This window comes from Schistocerca serialis, chromosome 4, assembly GCF_023864345.2.
Source record: "Schistocerca serialis cubense isolate TAMUIC-IGC-003099 chromosome 4, iqSchSeri2.2, whole genome shotgun sequence".
NCBI lineage: Eukaryota > Metazoa > Arthropoda > Insecta > Orthoptera > Acrididae > Schistocerca > Schistocerca serialis.
In genome coordinates, this window is record NC_064641.1 from 107,663,324 (window position 1) to 107,688,924 (window position 25,601).

A 25,601-nucleotide genomic window follows, 5' to 3' on the forward strand; every position below is an offset into this window, starting at 1 on the left:
TTGCTGAGCTATCTGAAGTTCAAAAATCAGGACATCATATACGTCTATATACCAAACTTTCCAACTCGAGGCATTAGTATTGTGGTAGGGGTTTCTTAGCTCATGTCTTACTGAGTAGTCTTATTTACTTAAATTCCCATGTAGTGACCTACTACTAAGGTCCTTGAGGCTTGAAATAGCATTAATGCATAATGATCTGTTGGAGCGGTAAACTTTTTCTATACAAATAACATTTGAAATAATTTGCTCTACAGACAAAGCTAAAAGTACTTTCTCTGTTGTGTTGTAAGAGAGTTCAGCTTTGTTTAACTGCCTATGCGTACTGAATAGGGGGCTTAAATTCTCCATGAACTTGACCGTCAACATACCCGGTTGCGTAATGACTGGCACCACAGAAGAGTACAAATCATTCCTCAGTGTGTACCAAAACAGCTGATTAGCTTTAAACATCTTTCAATTGTAACAAGAGTGTTACACACTCAGAGTCCTTGTAGCCTAAATAACACTCTCTTCCTTAGTAATTTCATGAGATGTTTGACGGTAGTGATGTATTCTGGTACAAAGTGATGGCAACAGTTGTCAAATCCAAAAAAGATAGTAATTCTTTCACATAACAAGAGGAAGGAAATTCTCAGTTAACAGTGGACTAGGTTGAAGATTTCATAGAAAGTCTAAATCTTATAATAAATAAATTTGTGGATTGTTGAATTGTTGCTGGTGCCTTATATAACCCTGAGGACATCCTCAAATTCTCATAATTAGATATTCCATCTTTTCATGGTCATCACAGGAGATGAGTAGCTGCTGATAAATCGGTTGACGTGTAAACTTCTGAAATACTGGGAGTCGTTTAAATGATCCAATGTCTCATCTATTCATGACGGGCCTTTGTTCAAACATCTTGTGTTAACACATATTTGATACAGATTTTCTCCATCTTGCGTCTGTTACAGGAGTATGACAGTAGGCAAAACTGAGGACTAAATTTACCGGCATCCGAATGCTTCTGAGTGCTTTGTTCAACAACAAGTTTGAAAATGATAGGGAATCTGTTCAGTTTTCAGCTTATCAGCCCTTTGTAGCCCGTGGAGATATGATTCGTTAAATTAGAAGCATAAAATCTTGCTGTCCCTCAAAAACTGAACTAAATCCTTCAAGTATTAGATACAATTATTTCCATCCTATGCAGGCAGCTGCATAAACTTTTCTTTTAACTTCTGATATTTGCGTATATTTTTCTATCTCATAATTTTTTCCCATTCATCCTTTTTCTTTGCTCCCTATTTCACAACTTATTTTATTGGCACTCTTGTACACTTGCTAAATCTGTTCTCCTCAGGTATGGTGACATCTGGTCTGCCAAAATTATTGACGCTTGATTTGACCTGCACCCACAAAACTCATCTCATTCCACTGCATATAGCTTGGAAACACTTGACTTATACCTTAAAGTGGGTCAGTCTTTTGAGAGTGGTTGGACCAATCCTTTTTCAGCCTTCTCACATGCCTGTCAGTACTGTTGCTGCCAAATAACTGTAAACTATTGAAACTAGACCAAGATGTGAATGCGTTCCAGGAAACCACTCCCCAGGAAAAAAAAAAAAAAAAAAAAAACAGGTTTCCTGAGCCGCTAGTCAGGCTGCAGCAGCAAATACTGCTTTCTCAGTTTTCAGATTAAGCTCCCACGAGCATAAATTGTATATTGTCTCACATCCTAAACAGTTGTTTCTAATCCCATGCTTCTCACTGGTGTAATGGCGTTTAATGGGAGCTCTGCGAGGCAGCTATGTTGCATTTCCCCAATTTCTGCTTCTACCCCTTGCTGAATTTCTGTCTGCTCTTATTGAGGCTTAGGGCATGGCTGTTTTGTATGGCTCATTTCCTGCAGTGCATGTAATATGGTTCCTAGCACTAGTATGCATGGTGTACTGGTCTATAGCGATGGCCACACCCAGCTTCAGTTACATGGCACTTGTCAGATGTGTGGCTCACAGTTGTCACTACCTAGTTTCCCTCTTCCCTCAGTCTAATGTTTGATGTAAGGCACTTAGCACCATGAACTGATCTCACCACTTGTTCTAGGACCAATTCCCTAAATGTCAATATTGCTAGCCACCTCCTGGTGAAGTAGAATGTGTATTGTTCTGTTCTCAGTATTCTGTCAAAAGCTGTGGCAAGAAACAACTTACATTTTATTTATGTCAGAGTACATGAGATCCCTTTGCGCAGTGACCATCAAAGTTTCAGGGAGGAAGAACAGCGATCAGTCGTGACCTACCTGAATTTTATTGCAGATCAGTTTCAGCTGTAGAATAGTCATCGTCAAGGGATAAAATATCTAGTGTGGTCACATTGACATAAAGTTCAGGCACATGTGGACCACAATTTAAATACAGAAATACGAGGGTTGGAATTTAATAGTGGCAGCTATTTATTTACAGCTTGTACAAAATAGATACGTGTTTCAAAGTTTTACTGACCATCAAAGTAGTCACCAGCATTGTGTATACCCCGTTGCCAGCAATGTGGAAGTCGAAGGATACTCTTAACAATGCCAGCTGTATTGACAGTTCGAGTGGTGCGGTCTATTACCTGACGAATTTGTAGCAGTTCTGAAGTGAATGCTGTGAAGCATTTCCTACAGTTTAGAAATCGAGTTGAACTCAAGAGGGCTTAAGTCAGGGGAGTGCAGTAAGTCGTATAGCACTTCGCAGCCCCATCAGTCAAAAAAAATCAGTAACAGCTTGGACTGTACGTGCTTCAGCATTGTCCTGTGCAAAATGATGGTCAGCTTCTGCGGAAAGTGTCATCACTTCTGTCTCTAAGCTGGTCGTAGGTTGTGTTCCAAAAATGAACAGCATAGAGACAGAAGTGATGACACTTTCTGCAGGACCTGACCATCATTTTGCAGGACTGCTCAAGCACGTACAGTCCAAGCTGTTACTGATTTGTTTGACTGATGGGGCTGCTAAGTGCTGTACTACTTACTGCACTCCCCTGACTTAAGTCCTCATGAGTCCAACTTGATTTCTAAACTGAAGGAAACACTTCACGTCATTCACTCCAGAACTGCTACAAATTCGTCACGCAATAGACTGCGCCACTTGAATTGTGAACACAACTGGCACTGCTATGAGTATACTACAACTTCCATATTGCTGGCAACAGGTTATACACAATGCTGGAGACCACTTTGAAGGTCAGTAAAACTTTGAAACACATAGCTATTTTGTACAAGCTGTAAATAAATAGTTGCCACTATTAAAGTTACAACCCTCATATAATAGAGGGAAACATTCCACGTGGGAAAAATATATCTAAAAACAAAGATGATGTGACTTACCAAACGAAAGCGCTGGCGGGTCGTTAGACTCACAAACAAACACAAACATACACACAAAATTCAAGCTTTCGCAACCAACGGTTGCTTCATCAGGAAAGAGGAAAGGAGAGGGAAAGACGAAAGGATGTGGGTTTTAAGGGAGAGGGTAAGGAGTCACTCCAATCCCGGGAGCAGAAATACTTACCTTAGGGGAAAAAAAGGACAGGTATACACTCGCACACACACCCACATCCATACACAGACACAAGCAGACATTTGTAAAGGCAAAGAGTTTGGGCAGAGATGTCAGTCGAGGTGGAAGTACAGAGGCAAAGATATTGTTGAAAGACAGGTGAGGTATGAGCGGCGGCAACTTGAAATTAGCGGAGGTTGAGGCCTGGCGGATAACGAGAAGAGAGGATATACTGAAGGGCAAGTTCCCATCTCCAGAGTTCTGACAGGTTGGTGTTAGTGGGAAGTATCCAGATAACCCAGACGGTGTAACACTGTGCCAAGATGTGCTGGCCGTGCACCAAGGCATGTTTAGCCACAGGGTGATCCTCATTACCAACAAACACTGTCTGCCTGTGTCCATTCATGCGAATGGACAGTTTGTTGCTGGTCATTCCCACACAGAAAGCTTCACAGTGTAGGCAGGTCAGTTGGTAAATCACGTGGGTGCTTTCACACATGGCTCTGCCTTTGATCGTGTACACCTTCCGGGTTACAGGACTGGAGTAGGTGGTGGTGGGAGCGTGCATGGGACAGGTTTTACACCGGGGGCGGTTACAAGGGTAGGAGCCAGAGGGCAGGGAAGGTGGTTTGGGGATTTCATAGGGATGAACTAAGAGGTTACGAAGGTTAGGTGGACGGCAGAAAGACACTCTTGGTGGAGTGGGGAGGATTTCATGAAGGATGGATCTCATTTCAGGGCAGGATTTGAGGAAGTCGTATCTCTGCTGGAGAGCCACATTCAGTGTCTGATCCAGTCCCGGAAAGTATCCTGTCACAAGTGGGGCACTTTTGTGGTTCTTCTGTGGGAGGTTCTGGGTTTGAGGGGATGAGGAAGTGGCTCTGGTTATTGCAACAAACCGTCCATTCGCATGAATGGACACAGGCAGACAGTGTTTGTTGGTAATGAGGATCACCCTGTGGCTAAACATGCCTTGGTGCACGGCCAGCACATCTTGGCACAGTGTTACACCGTCTGGGTTATCTGGATACTTCCCACTAACACCAACCTGTCAGAACTCTGGAGATGGGAACTTGCCCTTCAGTATATCCTCTCTTCTCGTTATCCGCCAGGCCTCAACCTCCGCTAATTTCAAGTTGCCGCCGCTCATACCTCACCTGTCTTTCAACAATATCTTTGCCTCTGTACTTCCACCTCGACTGACATCTCTGCCCAAACTCTTTGCCTTTACAAATGTCTGCTTGTGTCTGTGTATGGATGTGGGTGTGTGTGCGAGTGTATACCTGTCCTTTTTTTCCCCTAAGGTAAGTATTTCTGCTCCCGGGATTGGAGTGACTCCTTACCCTCTCCCTTAAAACCCACATCCTTTCGTCTTTCCCTCTCCTTTCCTCTTTCCTGATGAAGCAACCGTTGGTTGCGAAAGCTTGAATTTTGTGTGTATGTTTGTGTTTGTTTGTGAGTCTAACGACCCGCCAGCGCTTTCGTTTGGTAAGTAACATCATCTTTGTTTTTAGATATATTTTTCCCACGTGGAATGTTTCCCTCAAATATACAGCTAGTGGAACCAAAGTGGTTGAGGCCTAATACAAAATTGCAACAGAAACAGATTCAACTTTGTATTAGACTTCGGCCACTTCGGTTTCACTGTAATGGGTGCTGCATGTATTTCTGTAAATTGTGGTCTACATGTGCTTGAACTTTATGTCACTGTGATCATACTAGGTATTTTATGCACCGATGATGACTGTTCTGTAGTTGAAATCGATCTGCAATAAAATTCAAGTTTTTTGTGACTGATTGCTATTCTTCTTTCTTGAATTTGGATTCTATCTATAAATACGTCAAAATCCGTGGCATGGTCTTTCCTCAAAGTAGATTACTTATCATGATTGAAACTGAACCTTTTTTTTTGTTTGGAAGTCTCTTCATCAATACAATTTGAACTTGCTCAACTGTGTGCACATATGAAATGATGCACACATCTGATATTCTTTAGGGATTTGTGCACATTTTATTCAACCATTCTGGAAAAGACTGAATAAACTTGCTCAATGAAACTCTACCTCCAACTTAACTGACATTACCACAGGTGGTGAAACAACTTGATATTGTGAAGCTGAAATAGTAGCTGTATTTGCATCTTTTATTCCCATGAAACACTGATATTTCTGCAGCTGCCTGATTCAAATTTTTCCTCAGAGGTTGCTTCTCCAACAGAAGAGCTGCAGTTTGCTCCCACAGTTGCTCTAATGCTTCCATACTTACCTAATTCACAACACACTTACTATCAATACTTCCTTGAACATTTAAAGTACTTTTGTTAAATGTGCCTTTCCCCTGGGTCTAACCTTAGCCCTTTTTGGTCTCAACCTACTAGCCCAGTCAGCAAAGACCAAAAAAAGTCGATTAGGGAGGAAAAATCACGTGGTCGCAAATCCTTGGACAGTGCTGGGAAGGAGTGTCATGAACAACACAACTAAAAAATCCTGACTTGGACTGTGTGTGTTTGGGTGGGGGTGGGTTTATGGGTCACTTTGTTATATTATTCTCAGCTAACTCGAAAGCCGCGGCTTCTAACAAAAGCTTTTTCCAGTACAAAATTAAACTAAATGAAAAGTTTTGCAGTACATAATTAAATTAATGAAATTTTCTACAGAAAATGACCTATTCATTTTTTCTCTAGGACTAATAGTTTCTACTTTCAGGGGATGGAAAAATCACAGATTATTAAAAATGTTGTTCTAACATTATAAAATTAATGTTTATCTTTAAAGGAAGCGGTTTAAGAACTAATATTGATGTGTGTAGCACATCTAAGTGCAGTAGAGCCAATTAAGACAAATTGTGTTCCAGGGGTGTAACAGGGTGGAGGGGGAAGATGGTGTGGGACAGAAGCACGATGGAAGGTTGTTCGCTGGATTGTGCCCGTGTGCTTCCCTCATTCGTAGGTCTGCAAGGTGAAGATTGAGCAGGCAGTTCCCCACTCTGCCTACCCCACTGTGTCACAAGAAGCAACTATGGGGTGTTTCACAAAGTCATACGGGCCCTCCATGGCATGCCTTATGAATTACTAGGGATGCATTGCATATGCATGCCTATTTAACGTTTATTTTGTGCAGAATATGTTAGCACTACATGGAATGCAGATATGAGTTAGTAATAACACTAATGCAAGTAATGCATATGGGTGGACTCCATGTAAATCTCGGCATTCTCTTCTGACTGCTGGATGAGAAATTGATTTTTAGTCATCCTGTACTGGAAAGTACTCATCATGGGATAAGTTGTCTTTCCCAGAAGAACAATACCTTCTGGGAAAGACAACTTCTCCCACCATGAGTACTTTCCAGTTTGCAGACTGTACCTCCTCAGCATTTCATGTCCTCTCTTTTTTTTTTTTTTTTTTTTTTTTTTTTTTTTTTTTTTTTTTTTTTTTTTTTTAAATATGGGTAGACAAAATAACTTCACTGAGCTCATATTTGCATAGTGGAGCTATTTTCAGTTTATTAAGTGAATATTTATTTGCATTTGTTAGGAGTTATTAAGCAAAATACATTCCTTTGTCTGTGATTTGTACATGTGATGTCAATAATTTATGTAGTGTTGGTGGGAAAGGCATTGGATTGGTAAATGTGGCACTCTGTTGCTGTTTCATGTTGACAGCACATTGTAAAACTGTGTAATTGTGGTGGTGAATAATGAATGACCAAAAAGTTACTGCACTTCTTTTGCCATTAATTGTTTTTCTGTTAGACTTCATAAATCTCTTCCATTCAGGAATTGCTGGCACTGCACCAAGTGGAGCCAGTTCCCAAACATCCATAGTATAAAACTTCCTGGCAGATCCATAGTTTATCTTCCGAGGTAGGTGTGAACATGGCTGAGGCAGTTGAGGTGGGGGGTGTAATGGCACTCAGTGATTAGGTTTCAGCGTGAATGTGTCTGATGGAATGGGACTGATCAATTTCGAGTGTAGAACAGTAGCCTGCTGTAATGCATTACTTGACTTATGTTAAAATATCTAAAGTCCTATAACACTTTGGTGACCTATTGCTGTTGTAGAGGGCAACAGTGTAATGCTCTGGCCCTCTTCAGCTATTGGGAGGCATTAGGCAGGGGTGATGCAATTGGTACCCCTCATGCTGTGAAAGGTATTCCAGACAGTGAGTGCAAAACCAGTGAAATTGACATTGTCGAAGACATATTGATAGTATGTTACATTTGGAGAAAGGTAGTGTGGTAGACAGTTAACACTTACAACTGTTAAGCATTTTAACACAATAACTCACTTAACAACTGCAAATAAGTTATCACTTAATGAACTGAAAATAACTCCACTATATAAAAATGATCTCTGTGGAGTTATTTTGTGTACTCACAATAAGAGAACTGAACAGGAAATGCTGGGGAGGTATAACCTATCTGTAAAATGGAAAAGCAACCAGTGCCCCCCCCCTGCGGGTTCGGGGGTTAGAATAGGCCCGTAGTATTCCTGCCTGTCGTAAGAGGCGACTAAAAGGAGTCTCACATGTTTCGGCCTTATGTGATGGTCCCCTCTCGGGTTTGACCTCCATCTTTCTAAATTATTCCGAAGAGCGAGCCAATTGGGGAAGGGCGCCTTACATGGTGCACTGTATCCGTCGTGCAATTAGACCTTTAGCCGTCTTTCTCGTCGTTGCAATGGTGTCCCGCTCGTTTTCGATCTCTTGGGCAATTACCACGCTGCACTCTGCAGTGTTTCTTTTAACTGTGACGACGACCTTGGCCATTTTTGCACCTAAGATCCAGCACGGTATCCAGCCCGTTGTGGTGGGGCCGCCATGTACCCTCTTGGTTGTAGCCCCCTGACAACACAGGGATCGCTCTACTGATGCCTGCGCCGTTAACTCCCCACGTATGCCAAGGAGTAGATGCCCATCTCCTTGGGGCATCAGGACTCCCGGCAATGGCCGTCCTGCCAGGTGGCTATTGCTGCGGCTGGGTGGCGCCCGTGGGGAGGGCCCTTGGTCGGAGTAGGTGGCATCAGGGCGGATGACCCGCAATGAAGCGTGGTACATCATCTCTCGCTGGCGGCCAGCCGCCAGCAGTCTCTAAGCGTTCTCGGGCTCAATTTAATGCTGAAAAGTACAATCCGAAAACGTTCCCCTCTCTGGCCACGCCGTGGGAGGAACGTAAATCTCAGGATGGCAGTAGCACTTATTCGCCCCGATTCTTAGTTTGTACGAGAGCTGATGGGGAGTCTTTTCTCTCCACAAAGCCTCAGTTCTTCGTCGAGCATTTAGAGGACAAGTTTGGGGAGGTGGAGGGCTTGTCAAAAATGCGCTCTGGATCGGTCCTGATCCAAACGGCATCCTCTGCCCAGTCACGACGGTTACTTGCTTGTGACAAGTTGGGGGATGTTGCTGTTACGATCACACCGCATAAGAGTTTAAATATGGTCCAGGGAGTTATTTACCATAAGGACCTTCTTTTGCAGTCTGATGACGAGCTGCGCACCAACTTAGAGCGCAGAGGTGTACATTTCGTCCGGCGCGTTCATCGGGGTCCGAAGGAAAATCAGATAGCTACCGGTGCCTTCATCTTGGCCTTCGAGGGTGATACGTTACCGGAAAACGTCAAGGTGATGGTCTACCGATGTGACGTCAGGCCCTATATTCCTCCCCCGATGCGGTGCTTCAAGTGCTGGAAGTTTGGCCATATGTCTTCCCGCTGCACTTCCAGCCTCACATGTCGAGATTGCGGACCCCGTCTCATCCCGATACTCCATGTGCCCCGCCTCCCATCTGTGTCAACTGTGGGGAGCACCATTCACCTTGCTCGCCAGACTGCAGAATCTTCCAGAAAGAACGCAAAATCATGGAATATAAGACCCTGGACCCACTGACTTATACTGAGGCCAAACGGAAATACGACCGATTACATCCCGTGCGAATGACGTCATCCTACGCCGCCGCTACAACACCTGTGCTCGCCCCATCAGTTTCACGACTTCCGGCCGGATCGCTGAGTGGTACAACTCCTCCTGCCCCCTTGCCAGTGGGGGGCTCTACCCACCGGGTTGCTCCTGCGCCACCTACCTCAGGGGCAACACCATCCCCCCCATGAGGGACGTCCGTCCCTGCTTCTAAGCCGGAGAAGTGTCCAACTTCTTCGGCTTCTCACGCTCGCAAGGGGTCCCTCGGGTCCCTCCCTTCCCAGGTTTCCACCAGTGGGAAGGCTGACGACCGACAGTGGCGTAAGTGCCAGCAATCAGCTGGTCGACGGGCTTCACGATCCTCCTCAGTCCCGGAGACTGAATCGGTGAAGCCCTCCCAGCCAGTTAAACCCAAGGAGCAGCGTGAGAAATCAAAGAAGAAGAGCTGTAAGCCCAAGGAAATCGCGGTGGCAGCCACCCCACTGCCACCTTCCAGATCTGCGTCTGAGGACGAGGTGGAGATCCTGGCGTCCGCTGAGGACCCCCATCTCGCCGGTCCCTCAGACGCCATGGATAGCGCTAGCACGGGTGCTCAGTCGGAGGCAGCAGGTGACCCAGCGGCGTAATATGCCTTCCCAGTCCCGTCACGCCTTTGTCCGCCATGGACACTACCATCCTCCAATGGAACTGCAGCGGTTTCTTCCGCCATTTAGCTGAGCTCCGCCAACTTCTCAGCCTTCGCCCTTTCTTCTGCATTGCTCTCCAGGAGACTTAGTTTCCAGCGATGCGAACCCCCGCCCTCCGTGGCTATCGGGGTTATTATAAGAACCGAGCAGCTTATGAAAGGGTGTCTGGTGGCGTCTGCATATATGTCCTCCTCACTCTGCACAGCGAGTCTATCCCTCTCCAGACGCCTTTAGAGGCTGTCGCTGTACGCGTGTGGACGCCACAGGCTATTACTGTCTGCAGTCTTTACCTTCCACCGGATGGTGATGTCTCGCAGCATGTCCTGGCTGCACTGGTCGCCCAATTGCCGCCACCTTTCTTGCTATTGGGCGACTTCAACGCCCATAACCCTCTGTGGGGTGGGTCAGTGGCCACAGGTCGAGGCGCCATCGTTGAGCATTTCTTGTCGCAGCTCGATCTCTCGCTGTTAAATGATGGTGCCTTCACACACTTCAGTGTGGCGCATGGCACCTACTCCGCCATTGACCTTTCCATCTGTAGCCATAGCCTCTTACCGTCTGTCCAATGGAGTGTGCATGACGACCTGTGTGGTAGTGACCACTTTCCGCTCTTTTTGTCACTACCACAGCGTCACTCTTCTCATAGCCCTAGCAGATGGGCTATGAATAAGGCTGACTGGGATTTGTTCTCCTCCACTGCCTGTTTTGAGCCTCTCTCTACTGATGACATTGATGCGGTGGTTCAATCGGTCACCACCAGCATCGTTACTGCCGCCGCGTCTGCCATTCCCCGTTCTTCTGGGTCCCCTCGGCGGAAGGCTGTGCCTTGGTGGTCCCCTGAGATCGCTGAAGCGATTAAAGATCGCCGGCGGGCGCTCCAGCGTCACAAGCGACATCCCTCCTTAGCCCACCTTATCGCCTTCAAACGGCTGCGTGCGCGGGCCCGCCTCCTCATCCACCAAGGCAAGAAGGAGTGCTGGGAGCGGTATGTGTCCACCATTGGCCTCCATGTCACTCTCTCGCAGGTCTGGGCCAAGATTCGACGCGTCTACGGCTATCGGACCCCTGCCAGCGTCCCTGCGCTCTCTCTGAATGGGGCCGTTTGTACTGACTCCGACGTCATTGAAAATCGCTTAGCAGAGCATTTTGCTATGAGTTCCGCTTCTGCGAATTACCCCCAGGCCTTCCGCTCCATTAAAGAGCGGATGGAACGTCGGAGCCTTTCTTTTCGCACCAACCACCCGGAATCTTACAATGCTCCATTCAGTGAGTGGGAATTTCGCAGTGCCCTAGCTGCTTGCCCTGATACCGCTCCTGGGCCAGATGGCATCCACTGTCAGATGCTGAAGCACCTTTCAGTGGCCTGCCAGCGGCGCCTTCTCGGTCTTTACAACCGTCTTTGGGTCGAGGGAGAGTTTCCGTCGCAATGGCGGGAAGGCATTGTCATCCCCGTTTTGAAACCTGGAAAGACCCCTCTGGAGGTAGACAGCTACCGTCCCATTAGCCTCACCAACGTTCTTTGCAAGTTGCTTGAACGGATGGTGAGCCGCCGCTTGCATTGGGTACTGGAGTCTCGGGGCCTTCTGGCTCCGTCTCAGGGTGGGTTCCGTAGAGGCCGCTCCGCCACCGACAACCTGGTGAGCCTGGAGTCGGCCATCCGTACTGCTTTTGCCCGCCGTCAGCACCTGGTCGCTGTCTTTTTCGACATGCGGAAGGCGTACGATACGACATGGCGTCATCACATTCTTTCTACGCTTCATGGATGGGGCCTTCGGGGTCCTCTGCCGATTTTTATCCGCAATTTTCTGTCGTGTCGTACCTTCTGCGTGCAAGTCGCGGCCTCGTATAGTTCCTCCCACGTCCAGGAGAACGGTGTGCCACAGGGCTCTGTTTTAAGTGTCTGTCTGTTTTTAATAGCCATTAACGGGCTTGCTGCGGCTGTGGGAAATTCTGTCTCCGCTTCCCTGTATGCTGACGACTTCTGCCTTTATTACAGCTCTACTGGCATTGCAGCTGTTGAACGTCAGCTACAGGGCGCTATCTGTAAGGCGCAGTCTTGGGCTGTAGCGCATGGGTTTCAGTTTTCGGCAGCCAAGACCCGCGTTATGCATTTCTGCCGGCGCCGAACAGTCCATCCTGAGCCGCGGCTTTATCTTGCCGACGAACTCCTTGCTGTGGTGCAGACCCACAGGTTTTTGGGGGTGGTTTTCGATGCCCGGTTGACTTGGCTGCCTCATATCCGGCAGCTTAAACAGACGTGTTGGCGGCATCTAAACGCTCTGAGATGCTTGAGCCACACCCGCTGGGGCGCCGACCGCTCTACCCTGTTGCGGCTCTACCAGGCGTTAATCCAGTCCCGTCTGGATTATGGGAGCCTGGCTTATGGCTCAGCATCCCCATCTGCGTTACGGCTGCTGACCCAATTCTCCACAGCGGGATACGCCTTGCCACTGGTGCTTTCCGCACCAGCCCTGTGGACAGCGTACTAGTGGAGGCAGGTGTACCTCCACTGCAGTTCCGACGCCAACGTTTGCTGGCCGCTTATGCTGCCCATGTTCTAAGCTTGCCCAGGCATCCAAACTATCGTCTCCTGTTCCCACGGTCGGTCGTCCGTATGCCAGAACGTCGGCCCCGGTCTGGTTGTACAATAGCGGTCCGCGTCAAAGAGCTTCTCTCTGGGCTCCAGGGTTTCACTGTTCCACCTCCTTTCCGGGCTACTTTGCATACACCCCCATGGTGTGTTCGTCGCCCTAGCCTTCGTCTCGACTTGGCACAGGGCCCTAAGGACTCAGTCCCTCCAGAGGCCTTCCGCCGCCGCTTTTATTCCATCCTGGCCACGTATCAGGGCTCTGGTGTTGTTTACACTGACGGTTCGATGGTTGCTGGTCGTGTCGGATATGTGCTCACTCTAGGGGACCATTCCGAACAACGTTCCTTGCTGGATGGCTGCAGCGTTTACACTGCTGAACTGGTCGCCATCTTTCGTGCCCTAGAGTATATCCGCTCCTGCTCAGGTGAGTCCTTCGTGATCTGTAGCGATTCCCTGAGCGGTTTACGAGCTCTCGACCAGTGTTTCCCTCGTTCTCGTCTGGTGATGGCTATCCACGAGTCTCTGCATACTCTCGCCTGTTGCGGCCGCTCTGTGGTCTTTGTGTGGACCCCCGGTCATGTCGGTATCCCGGGTAACGAACATGTTGACCGCCTGGCGAAAGAGGCCACCAGTAAGCCATCTCTGGACGTTGGCCTCCCAGAGACTGATTTGCGGGCAGTCTTCCGCCGCAAAATCTTGGCGCTATGGGACGATGAATGGCGCGAACTGACAATGCGCAATAAACTCCGTGCTGTCAAGGAGACGACGGCTGTGTGGCGGTCATCCCTGCGAGCCACTCGCAGGGACTCAGTAGTTCTTTGCCGGCTCCGCATTGGCCACTCCCGGCTGACACACAGTTATTTACTGCGCCGGGAGGACCCTCCTCTATGTCGCTGTGGGGCTGCTTTGACAGTGGCCCACATTTTGCTGGCCTGCCCCCTTTTAGCTGTGGTCAGGCAGACATTTGCGCTGCCTACTATGCTCCCTGCCCTTTTAACAGACGACTCCACTATGGCTGACTTAGTTTTACGTTTTATTCAGGCAGGGGGATTTTATCATTTACTCTGAGTGTTTCTGTTTTACTTTATTGTTTTGTGTTGATTCTGGCCTTTGGCCTATGGTTTTACACTGATTTTTTAATGTGTTTCTAAGTGGTTGGCCTTTCCTTTTTTATGTCTATGGTCGGCCAACCACCGTCACACTCTGTGTGGTTTTAGTTTGTTTTGTCTTGTCTTTGTCTCAGTATCTCTTGTTCTGTATCGTCTGTGATCTCTTCTGTTCCTCGTTTTTATTCTCTGTGGGTGTTCTTTGTCTTTGGAAAAAGGGACCGATGACCATAGCAGTCTGGTCCCTTTAATCCCCCAAACCAACCAACCAACCAACCAGTGCTCATGGTGGGGGGGGAGTTGCTTTTCCCAGAAGAACAGGATGGCTAAGAACCAATTTCTTATCCAGGTGTGTAGAACAGTAGGCAAATACAGATGGGGTATGTGATTTTTTTGTGTACCAAAGTTTTTATTTTTTTCAAACTACAATATTGTCCCCTTTAACATCTATAAACTGCTGGAGTTGTTGTTCCCAGTCTTGCAGCAGTGCTGGAAAGGCTTAAACTGGTGAGGCCTTTAACATGTCAGTCACATTATTTTGAATGTTCTCGTCTCTCTCGATTCACCCTTTGCCTGAACCTTTTGAGCACATCTTTGTAAGACCCTTGGTTGATAGTTTGCCCTGCAGGAACAAATTCTATGTGCACGATACTCCTACTGCCGAGAAAGCAAATTGGCACCATTTCGATCTTCAATTTGCTCATTCTACCTTTTTTCGGTTGAGGATGTATCTCAGTGTGCCACTCCTCACTTCGCTGCTTTGTCTCAGGATTGTACTAAAAGATCTTGTATTCATCACCTGTGATCGTATTTGTGGTCATCGGCAATCCTCTCAAGAAGATCAACGCACACATTTCTTTGATTGCCCTTCTGTTCAGTTGTGAGGTTTTTCAGCACCATTATGGCACAAACCTTTGTTGTGTGCTAAACTTCAGACAAAATTTGATGTACTATGAAAATATTTAAGTATAACAGGTCATCCACGGTCCTTATTGTTAAACGTCGGTTATAACCTTGCAAGATCAAGCACACGTTCGATGTTTTTGTCAGTTTTTGGGGTCGAAGGTCTCTCTGAGCGAGGTTCATCTTCAGCATGTTCTTGGCTTTCCAAAAAGATTTGTGACAGTGAAAAATTTCTACCTTTGATAGGAAATGTTCCCCATAGGCCTGTTTCAACTTTTCAGATGCCACACTTGCAGACTCCTCAAGTTTAACACAAAACTTGATGGCATAACTTTGTTCTAAATTCCGCTGTTCCAATTTGATAACACACAACTTCTGTGACGGTGCTTTCAAAAATCAAATGATTGCTGTACAGAGCTGAAACTCGGTCCGAGCGCCTGGCAGGGATGAATGCAGTGGTCTATGCAAGCAGAACAACACAGCGTTGCCAGATCGCTTGCAGTGTTGTCAGTAGTCAGTACCATTACTTTTCTCTCACACATTGTACATAGATTCTGTGTCAGTGTTATCAGTAACTTGTACCTGCAGTCAGTGTAGTGTTAACGCATTTTGTGCAAAATAAATAGTCCTCGGCACGTCTGTGCACTACATCGCCAGTGATTGCTGAGGTGTGCTCTGGAGGGTCGGTATAATTTTGTGAAACACTCTGTAGTTGCTTATTGTGATGTAGTGGAGTTGATAGAGTGGGGAATCTCCTGCTTGACCTACAGTCTGCAGACCTATGAAGAAGGGAAGTGCATGAACACAATCCAATGACCTACATTCCCTTGCACTTCAAACCCACACTGACCCCCTGCACCTTGTTGCACTCCTGCAACACAATTTATCCCTGAATATGGCGCTACTGCTCATAGATGTGGTTGACAGATTTAAAATTTGCTTTTAACCTACTTAATTAAAGAAGTGTTAATTTTATAATTTTTCAGAACAATACGCTTTTAACAATCTGCGATTTTTGAATCCTGATAATGCGGAAACTATTAGTCCTATAGAAATAAATGAATGTAACCTTTTTTGTAGAAAATTTCATTTAGTTTAATTTTGTACAGTGAAACATTTTCATAAGAACTTAAGTTTTTCTCATTCAGCAATTTGCAAAAACACCCTCAGGAAGGCCATTTGCAACAGTGGCCAAAATGTCGAAGAATATTACACATTGACGATGTGATCTGACAATGTGATCACATACTCTGAAGAATGTTACTGACAAAGCTACATTTTGCTCATTCCACATGAATATACTGTTGGTCAAGACTTTTAGCAGTCACAAATAGGCTAAAAGGTTACAGGATCGTACTTCTAACAATAAGTACAGAATGACCGAATGAGGAAAGAGATGTCATGATAGGTGTATAAGGATCCAAATTTGGCTCAAAATATGTTTATTGTTATTGGTATACAAGGGCCCTACATAGCAGGAGGAAGTGTTAAGAACTTAAGTCAATTTGAAGTAAATTGTGGATGGTCAGTGAATACATAAGAATTGAAGGTGTCAGGATTTAGGATGAGTCCAATCTCACTGAAGGCGACTCGAGCAGAAGACATATGTCACAGTTGGTGATCAGGATCAGAGATAATGAGTAATCTCCCAGGGACACTACAGGGAAAGCTCTTGTGATTGAATCATTTGAGATGTTAAGTGAAGAGCATAACAGCACCACTGGCAGTACAGACTTGGATTCCTGCTTCCCATTCTGCTCTGGCTCAGGCAGAAGGATCAGAAGACACCAGTTCACAAAAATAATTAGTAGAAAAGCCTTAGAGAAGAAACTATTACACTCTTTTGGCAAGAGTTATGCATCGTACACCCCACATATGCTCTGGGAGAAAACCTTTGGAAACATCAGTCAGCCTCAAATGTGTGCTCGTATAGCCTAATTGTTAGGGTGACTGTTCTTGAAAAGCCGGAAACCTGCACTTGAGTCCCAGTTTAACACAAATTTTCATTAGTCACAACATATTCAGTGTCCTGATATATTCTGTATACCTTTTTTAGATTTCTCCTCTTTGCCTCTGGAAGAATGTTGTAAAAATGATTGTCACATCTGATAAAATACTGTTCAGGCTTGTAGAAAATAAACTAATGCTAAATCACAGTAGGACTCAGTTTTTACCATTTCTAACACACAATTCAACAAAACCTGACTTTTTAATTTCACAGAATGGGCATATGATTAGTGAAACTGAACAGTTCAAATTTCTAGGCATTCAGATAGATAGTAAACTGTCGTGGAAAGCCCACGTTCAGGATCTTGTTCAAAGACTAGATGCTGCCATTTTTACTATTCAAACAGTATCTGAAGTGAGTGATCGTTCGACACAAAAATTAGTCTACTTTGCTTATTTTCATTCACTTCTGTCATATGATATTATATTTTGGGGTAACTCTTCCCATTCTAAAAGGATATTTTTGTGGTGTAAGTTCACGAACCTCTTGTCAATCACTGTTCAGGAATCTGGATATTTTTACATTGGCCTTTCAATATATATATTCCTTACTGTCATCTCTCATTAAAAATATTAGCTTATTCCCAAGAATAAGCAGCTTTCACTCAGTTAATACTCATCAGAAATCAGACATGCGTTTGGACCAGACTTCCTTAACTCTTGTGCAGAAAGCTGTGAAGTATACTGCTGCATCCGTTTTCAGTAAGCTGCCACTAGAATTAAAAAATCTCAGCAGTAATCCACACACTTTCAAATCAAAACTGAAGAGTTTCCTCCTGGAGTTCCTTGGAAAATTAAGCTGATTCTTGTTTCATTGTTGTTTGCGTTTACTTAAACTTAGGGCTTCACTTTTTTTGGGTTCATAAACATATTATTTTTATCTGTTATTACTTTTATGTTGTAATTTTATGTATTGAGACGTTCCGTGACCTTGGAGATATGCTTCTCAATTTGGTCCTACAGAACTTGACATGTAAATAAAAAATTGATTAATTAATTAATTAATTAGCCAAGTGGTAGCACCATCTTAGAGTGACTTATCAATTGGTTCCCTGCTCATTACTTCAAGAGAATTCTTTCCATGGCTAGTAACTTTAGAAGACTTCATTAGTGAAAGCTGACTTCTCAGAAGTCATCACGAGTAGCAAATGGTTCCTCGATGCTGGACTCTGTGCCCACAGGCAGCAGCAACTCGGCATTTGCAGAGGGTGAGAGTGCCCTGGAGCTGGCAGATGCAGCGGAGTTGTCGGCCGTGCTGACAGGGCTGCTCTCGGAGTACCAGTACCTGGACGAGTCCTGCTCTTATCCTGCAGCACCATCGGCACCACCCTCTGCCTCCAATGACTTGTATGTGCGTTATGGTGCGACTCCCACTACGCTTGAGGCCAGTGGCTGCTATACTGGCACCCAGGTAACTGCAGGCCTCGACTATGATTACGTGCAACAGCAACAGCAACAACAACAGCAGCAGCACCAGCACCAGCAGCAGCAGCAGCAGCAGGACCACCAACACCATCAACAGCAGCAACAAGAGAATCAACAACAGCATCTGGATCATCAGCAGGGTGCAGAGGCAGATCAGCTCATGTTCAGGTGCCAGTATTCACAGCAGCAGGACTCGGACTCAGATGTGGCGGACACTTTTGATTGGGACCGTTTGCTGTAGTGGGGGCTAACAGTTATCAGCTCGCGGGGAGGAGGAGACTGGTATCTTTGGTGGGGCTCTGTGGAGCCTCTCCGTAACTGTATAGTCAGTCGAGACTGTGGCCTCAGTGTGCGAGCAAAAATAATTATGTAAAACCCCTCATAATTTGTGCCATTTTTCTCCTCTCTTATATTGTTCTCTGGCACTCTGACCACAGTTCATTTCCTCTTATGTGCCTCTGTGATTGTTAGAACTGTTATGAGAGAAAAATAATTATATGCCTGATTATTATCATCAGTACAATATTTGGTACGTTTCAGCTTTATGCCTTGGTATTTCTTTGTTTTCTGGAACTGGGGAGCATATCTTGTTCTTCCTTTGTCGCAGTACACATTTTTTATAAAAATAAACAAATACATAATAATAAACTCTAAGAAATTTTATGGTTGCTCAGTATATTACTGCTGTAACAATAACTGCCTAGGCGATCTGCTCCAGTGTTGTGTGCCATTATAGACATTACAGCTGTAGGAGTACTTTGAGAAACAAAGACATGTGTCAAGGAACTGTACAGCTATTTTTAATTTTTTTATTTTTCAATGAAAAGTGCTTATCTAATGCATCAGAAGATTCTGCATAAAGTCAATTTGATGGATTTATTTGCATACATGAATGTAGAGGATATTGTGGTTGTAAAAAACTAGATGAGCTACACAAGTATAGGTTAGACTTCAAAATCTCTCTCACTCTCTCTCTCTCTCTCACTCTCTCTCTCTCTCTCTCTCTCTCTCTCTCTCTCTCTCTCTCTCTCTCTCCCTCTCTCTTTCTCTTTCTTTCTTCTCGCCCTCTGCCTCCCTTCCTTCTCCTCCATAACCCTACCACCACACAAAGCCCAACACATACACCTACTGTGACTAATCACCTATCTACTCCTTCATCTTCACACACATTTGTTTAAAATGAAAAGTGACCATATGAAGTAATTTATTATACGTTTTGTAACGTATCATTACTTGAATGTGTACAGATGCACAAGAGATCATTTTGCCCCATATAAGACAGATTAGCAGTTGCATTGATAACTGATAGTAATACATCACTTCATTAGTTGCAGTAGTAATTTGTGAAATACCAGCTACTATTTAAATTCACATTTTGTGCTGCTGCAAAATTTGCTGTGTATTTGCTTTAGTGACAGACTGATCTGCTGTGTACATTGCAGAATGTAGTGGGCATCCACAAAGGACAAAGAAAATTGAAAAAGTGCTAACCTAGTAACAGTTTTGATATGCAGTTTATGAAAATCATACTTGTAACTAAATTAGTATGTCTCCTGTTTACTCAGTTTGCTTGCATCAGGCGAGGCGCCCAGGCCAGTGCTAAAAGGCTGGACTCGTATTCGGAAGTGCAGCAGTTTGAATACCTGCCTGGCCATCCAGTTTAGGTTTTCTGTGGTTCCCTAACCTGCTTAAAGTGAATGCTGGTATGGTTGCTTTGATGGGGCACAACCAATTTCCTTCCCGATCTTTTCTCAATCTGGGCTCTTTTTAATGACCTTGTGACTGATGGGATGTTAAACCCACACCTTCCTTCTTTCCTTCGTTCTTTCAATTCGCTTGACCACCCGTGTTCCTTGAAGAATTTTTTTGACTCAGAGGTACCAGTCTTGAGGTACTTAAATGTCATCCTCGTACAGCTTTTGGAGGCCACCAATAATATAACTCAAGCCAAGTGACACCCACAAAAATGTGACAGTCGACAACCAACTAACAGAGCGGTGCCCGAGGATGGGGTTTACGTGTACTGAATTGACTGCATGTGAGTCTGAAAATTTTCAAAGAATGGAGCTGTGTGGGCAAATTAATTAAACAAACAGAAGTTAAGTGTAAAAACTGAATTGCTGTCTTTTTGTTGTTCTATGAAATCTACAACACTAAATGCGTGTATATTTTCATAAGTTCATTGTTTATGCATCTGCACTTCATTCCCACACATATAACAATTACCAAATGCCTGCTAGTAAAAAAAAAGGAATTTAAATTGAAAACAGAAGTCATTTATGTTTTTCACGGGAATAATTGCTTGTAGCTGCAGTCTAATTTGTTTATAGTTAGATCTGTGCTTGTAATTACTGTGTAGAGTCATTTTTCATACATTAAATCACATGTGGGAGGAGATGGAAGGAGTACTTACCTTTCAGTATTTTAAGTCTTCTGTATGCATACATTGGTGGACAGAAAATAGAGAGGAAGAATCTCAGAATTCATGTATGTCTGATCAAACCAATAATTTAATAGTCACTCATATTATGTGAGAACACAATGATCTCTTTCCTTTTTTAACCTTTAAGAATGTTTCAGTATACTCAGTGAAAGGGTACTACAATAGATTACCAATAGCCATTAATATTTATAATTAAGATTGATACCAGATAATATGCATAAGATTAATATTTTATCCACATTTTATTACTGTCTTGTGCGTAACTGTATTTTATGTTGATAAGATAATGAACAATGTGGATGACAGGGAAGAAATGGTATGAGGACAACCACTATTGTACGTTCAAAAGATGTGTCGGGTGGATGACAAGCTCATAAATAGACACAAAAATTGTTATTCAGCTTTCAAATTTCAGTTTCTGTTGCAGAAAGTGTAACTAATGTGCTTATAACAATGTGTACCACCTCTCCTGTACTCCTCTCTTTTTCACATGTGCACTCCCACAAAAATATACATACATCTCTGCTACTTATGTGCCTGTCCTCATACAATTTTTTTATGTTTTGTATATAATTCTTGTACTTGTTAAAATTTGCCTGTGTTCTTTCTGTTTAGCTATTAGTGGCCCACAGATTTTTGATTGCATTATGAAGCAAGATCTGTGCTTTTATATATTTGTGTGCAAAGTTTGCAGTTGAATTTGGAATATGTATTAGATGTTGATATTGAAGACATTTAAATCTCCCCTCTAGTATTTTGGATATTTTGAGGATTTTTGAAGTACTTACATCATCTGGTCTCCACCCTGCTAACTTTAAACAACAGAAAATCTGCCCTTGCCACTTAGTGGTTCATTGCAGTATGGCGGAACCAATCACTAAGTTCATAAGGAGGGAATAACTGAATAGCTAACTTCCAGATGGGGGAATAGTGCTAAATAGATTATTACACATTTAAGATTCACTATTAATGCAACTGAATGTCATGAACATTTACAAACCATAACTGTGATATTAATTTGTGACTTTGCTTGTATCTTGCCACCCATTACAATAAGTGCAATGTAGTTTTTAATTGAAATGTACTGAAGACTGCCTAGAATGTTATTGTATGTTCTTTTTTTGCTGCTTGTGTGATGAGCACTAGTGATGGCGGGTATACTGTTACAAAAACTTCAATATTTGCAACAGCTAAAACTTCTAATTTCAGCTCTTTGTGAGGTTTACAACTAGTGAAATGTGTTAAGTATTTTATATGTTTGTACCAAGTATCATTCAAGTTGAGGTTGATTGTTCACAAAATGTAAATGTATTGTTTTAAGCGTTTACTGCTGCTTCAGAATTTCTGTTTTTCTGGAAGATTGCCCTATCAAACTTCAGGACGTGTTAAATCTGCTTTTTGCTTACTACTTTCTAACAGCAACATCATATTTAGGTGGATCTGTATGGTGACTTTTTGGTTTTGCCTCTCTTCATCCTATTGTAGATGTGATATGGGAAGTAACTTGTCTCTTTCATGCAATTTGCAAGTATCATCTTGTTGTACAAGTAAACAGACAGTTTACTTCTCTACCTGAAATTTTAAATTCAACTCTGGTGAGAGGGACTTTATCCCTTATTAGTGATATTGGTATATTTTGAAACTGATATGCTCTTGTTTTATGTTCTGACTTCATTTTATTGCTGGTGACAAGCACTGTATGCAGCAGTTGGTGCCATTTAACCCCAGTCCTCTTATGTCACTTGTCAGTTGTTGTAACATCTGACAGCTGTGCCAAATTATGCATGGGATTATGAGGTTGGCATTTAGCTAGTAGTTCTTGATGTGAATTTGAGAGAGAACTTTTCTCTTTAATTGTTTTTTTTATGAAAATGGTGAGAGTACTGTCATTTGAACTCCACTTTAAATTTAACTCCCTTTTAAATGGCAAGATGGATTGTTTTTCCAATAGGAAGATGGCAAGGACATGCCACCTCCAATAGAACCTTGTCCAGGAAGGCACTGCAGTACTGAAACTAACTCCCAGGTTGAGGACTCTTTTAATTTTTTCTGGCGTGCACAGTACTCATTCCTATATTTTGGTATGAAGCAAAATAAATTCTACTTCTGCTGCCCCATGCTGGTCTACTTAAACCAAGTAAACACATGAGTTTTTGTCATTGTAGAGTTATGACTTTTTAGGCCAGTACAGTAAGCTGTAGTGCAAACATTTAACATGGTAAACTAAATTACCATTCAACTAACTACCCTCGCAGACACCATCCCCATACTCAGGGAAAACCGCATGCAGTACTAGGCACCGAATCAGTGCGTACTTCTGGCTTGTTGTGTTGACGATGGCAATATGGTGTAGTAGTTCATCCCTTTCTTCAGTTTATAACTTTTTACCTTAATAATATGAAGTGTATTAATTAATATCATTATTTCCTTCTGTGGTGCAGGTGGATAAAATTTATAAATTGGAGAAAATATTTTAATTCTAAGTGAGAGGCGTAGTTGATATGTCACTCTTATTTTACCTGCCCCTCCCCCTCTGTTAATTAATAGTAGTGATGATGTGTAAGTAATTGAGTTGATTATCTGTTTTAAAATCCTAACTTTTTTTTATTACAGTCTATTGTTGCAATAGTCTTTGCAATGACAACCTGTTTGAATTTCTTCAGATCTGTTAAATCAAATAAAAGGCATGTTAAATTTGGTCTTTCCTAACTAATTTGAAACACACAATTGTGATTTTAATAGTGTGTTCAGTACACATATGTAAAGTTTTTTAATAATGTTTCACAGTTTTGTGAGACATAATTTGTTATCTTGTAGTTACAACACAAATATTTAAGGTTCCTGTTACATTTTATATTGAAATTGTTCTGTTGCAATAATTGAGGATGAAAGCCCTACTTATATATTGACAGTTTATGTAGAATAAGGTATCAGTTATTGGTAAACAAAAGTAGTCAGTGGCATTCGTTGATTTGAAATTTTTTCCTTGAGAGATGGAATGGTTAAGAGACTTACCGGTAGGTAGGCAGATACGTGTGAACAATTGCACAGTTTTATGGAGTTTTGTGACACCATAATATGAATGTTTTCGCTTTGGAAGGGAGATGTGTCCATAATAGGAATGCTAAATTTCAAGAAAAAGTGCAAGAATGCTCTTAAGGATAGGTCAACTGTTGTAGCTCCTTGACAAACATAAAAAATGACAATGTTTGATTTGTAAGAAAAGAGGTTCCGATACTGTGAGATTCTGGGGAGGGGGGTCTTTTTTTATTTTTATTTAAATGCCTTAAAACCTTATTTTAATGACTTCTTCCATCAGAGATACTTGTATAGTGTACCGGCACATACAGTCACAAATCAAGCACTGGAAAGTGACATTCATAATATCCCTTCCAACAGGAATCTCATGTATTGTCCAGTGAAATGTGCATGGAGATAATTGATACTTTTGTTGCTTGTGTGTCAAGGAATACTCTGACACAGAATTTAACTTTTAATACACTGTATGGTTCCACCATGATTTTGTCATGCAGTTGATAATAGAGGTGTACTACTTAAGATAATTGTGGCAAATGCCAGTACGTTTTACCACTAGAAACCCTCTCTGTGGTTTTCTCCAATCTCTCTGAATTTTACTAAATGCAGCGATTGATCACATCATAAAGTTGCCATTTTGTCACTGCAAAGATAACAAATTAAATTAACTCTTAACATATTTAAGTGTTCCCAAATTACAGTATTGTAGTAAAAATAATTTTCTTTTTTTAATTATAAATAGTTTCTAGTTTGAAAGCACATATATGTAAATTTATAGTAATAATGCAACACAGTGGAACTGTTACAATATAACATTACTATAAAGGTGAATGGGAAAACTCGTGAAAGAGGGAATGATAAGACTCACAGAAAAATTGCAGTAAATATAGTTTTGGACTGTCTTCACATTTTCAGGAAAAGATCAGTGTAGATGCGGGAGAGAGAGAGAGTGGCCCGTTTGCTAAAGGATTCGGGATGGAACTGGGCAGTGTTCATTTTGCCGAATGAGTTTCACACTAATTTAGTGACACATCTTCAATGGCAGTATGTGTTATGTAGTGTTGTTCTGCTTGTGTACTTGCTGTTCTGCTGGTAAGCTGTTTTTCAGCTTGCAACACTATGAATGAACTCTTGTCAGTGCGCCACACAACTTTGCCCACACACGTTTCCACCTTGTTTAGGGAATCATTGTATAAGGAAGGCAAGTGGGATCTGTAGAAAAAAAGAACATGAGAGAGAGAGAGAGAGAGAGAGAGAGAGAGAGAGAGAGAGAGAGAGAGAAGGAAGGAAGGAGGAGGAGAGGGGGGGGATTGTGTACACACACGTGCATGCATGTGCACGTGTATGCACATAAGCAGATGAACAACTTCATTTACAAAACAGTGAAGACACATGTAAAGCTCTAACAACATATACTGTTACAGAAGACGTTGCAATAAATTAGGGTGAAACTCATCTGGAAATATACAGCTGCATTTATTCTGTTACACACAGACATAAAACCTAAAAATCATTAATATATTATTAGTAGCAACTGAGGACTGATAGACTAACAACAATGTTTAAATGTAATTAAAAATATTTAAATGTAATTGTAATGGGCAATTTTGGTAAAAAGTGAGGCAGCATATTCACTCGCTCCTACAGACATTGGCACAGCTTAGAATGACTGTCCACTTGAGGAGATGTAATAATCCACAAAGCAACTTGCAGTGAGCCTCTCGATGTAATAATATTCTTGCCATACTGTATCAGTAGACCTTCAGTATTGTTATTTGCTACGCCTCCTTTCTCAGTAAATGCTTTGTGTTCAAATCGTATCCTGCAAGTTCAGTGATTGTCCTTGGCTACAACCTCAAAACCAAATGTGTGTGAGGCATTGAATATGCAATCTACAGTATAACTACAGTGTTGGATATGCCCATTCTTTGACAGGGTTATAAGCACAACTGGTCTGTCAGAATATGTAGCGACAA

The 25,601-nt window shown here is 43.1% G+C and overlaps 1 protein-coding gene across 1 annotated transcript in view; it reads left to right on the forward strand.

Moving 5' to 3' along the window:
* Positions 1-18,710, forward strand: part of LOC126474171 (forkhead box protein J3-like) — a 60,543-nt gene extending 41,833 nt beyond the window's left edge. The window contains exon 6 of the mRNA XM_050101630.1: positions 17,903-18,710. Within this exon, the coding sequence (XP_049957587.1) occupies positions 17,903-18,387 (485 nt within the window). The 3' untranslated portion in view covers positions 18,388-18,710. The remainder of the gene's footprint in view (positions 1-17,902) is intronic.
* Positions 18,711-25,601: the final 6,891 nt, after the last annotated feature.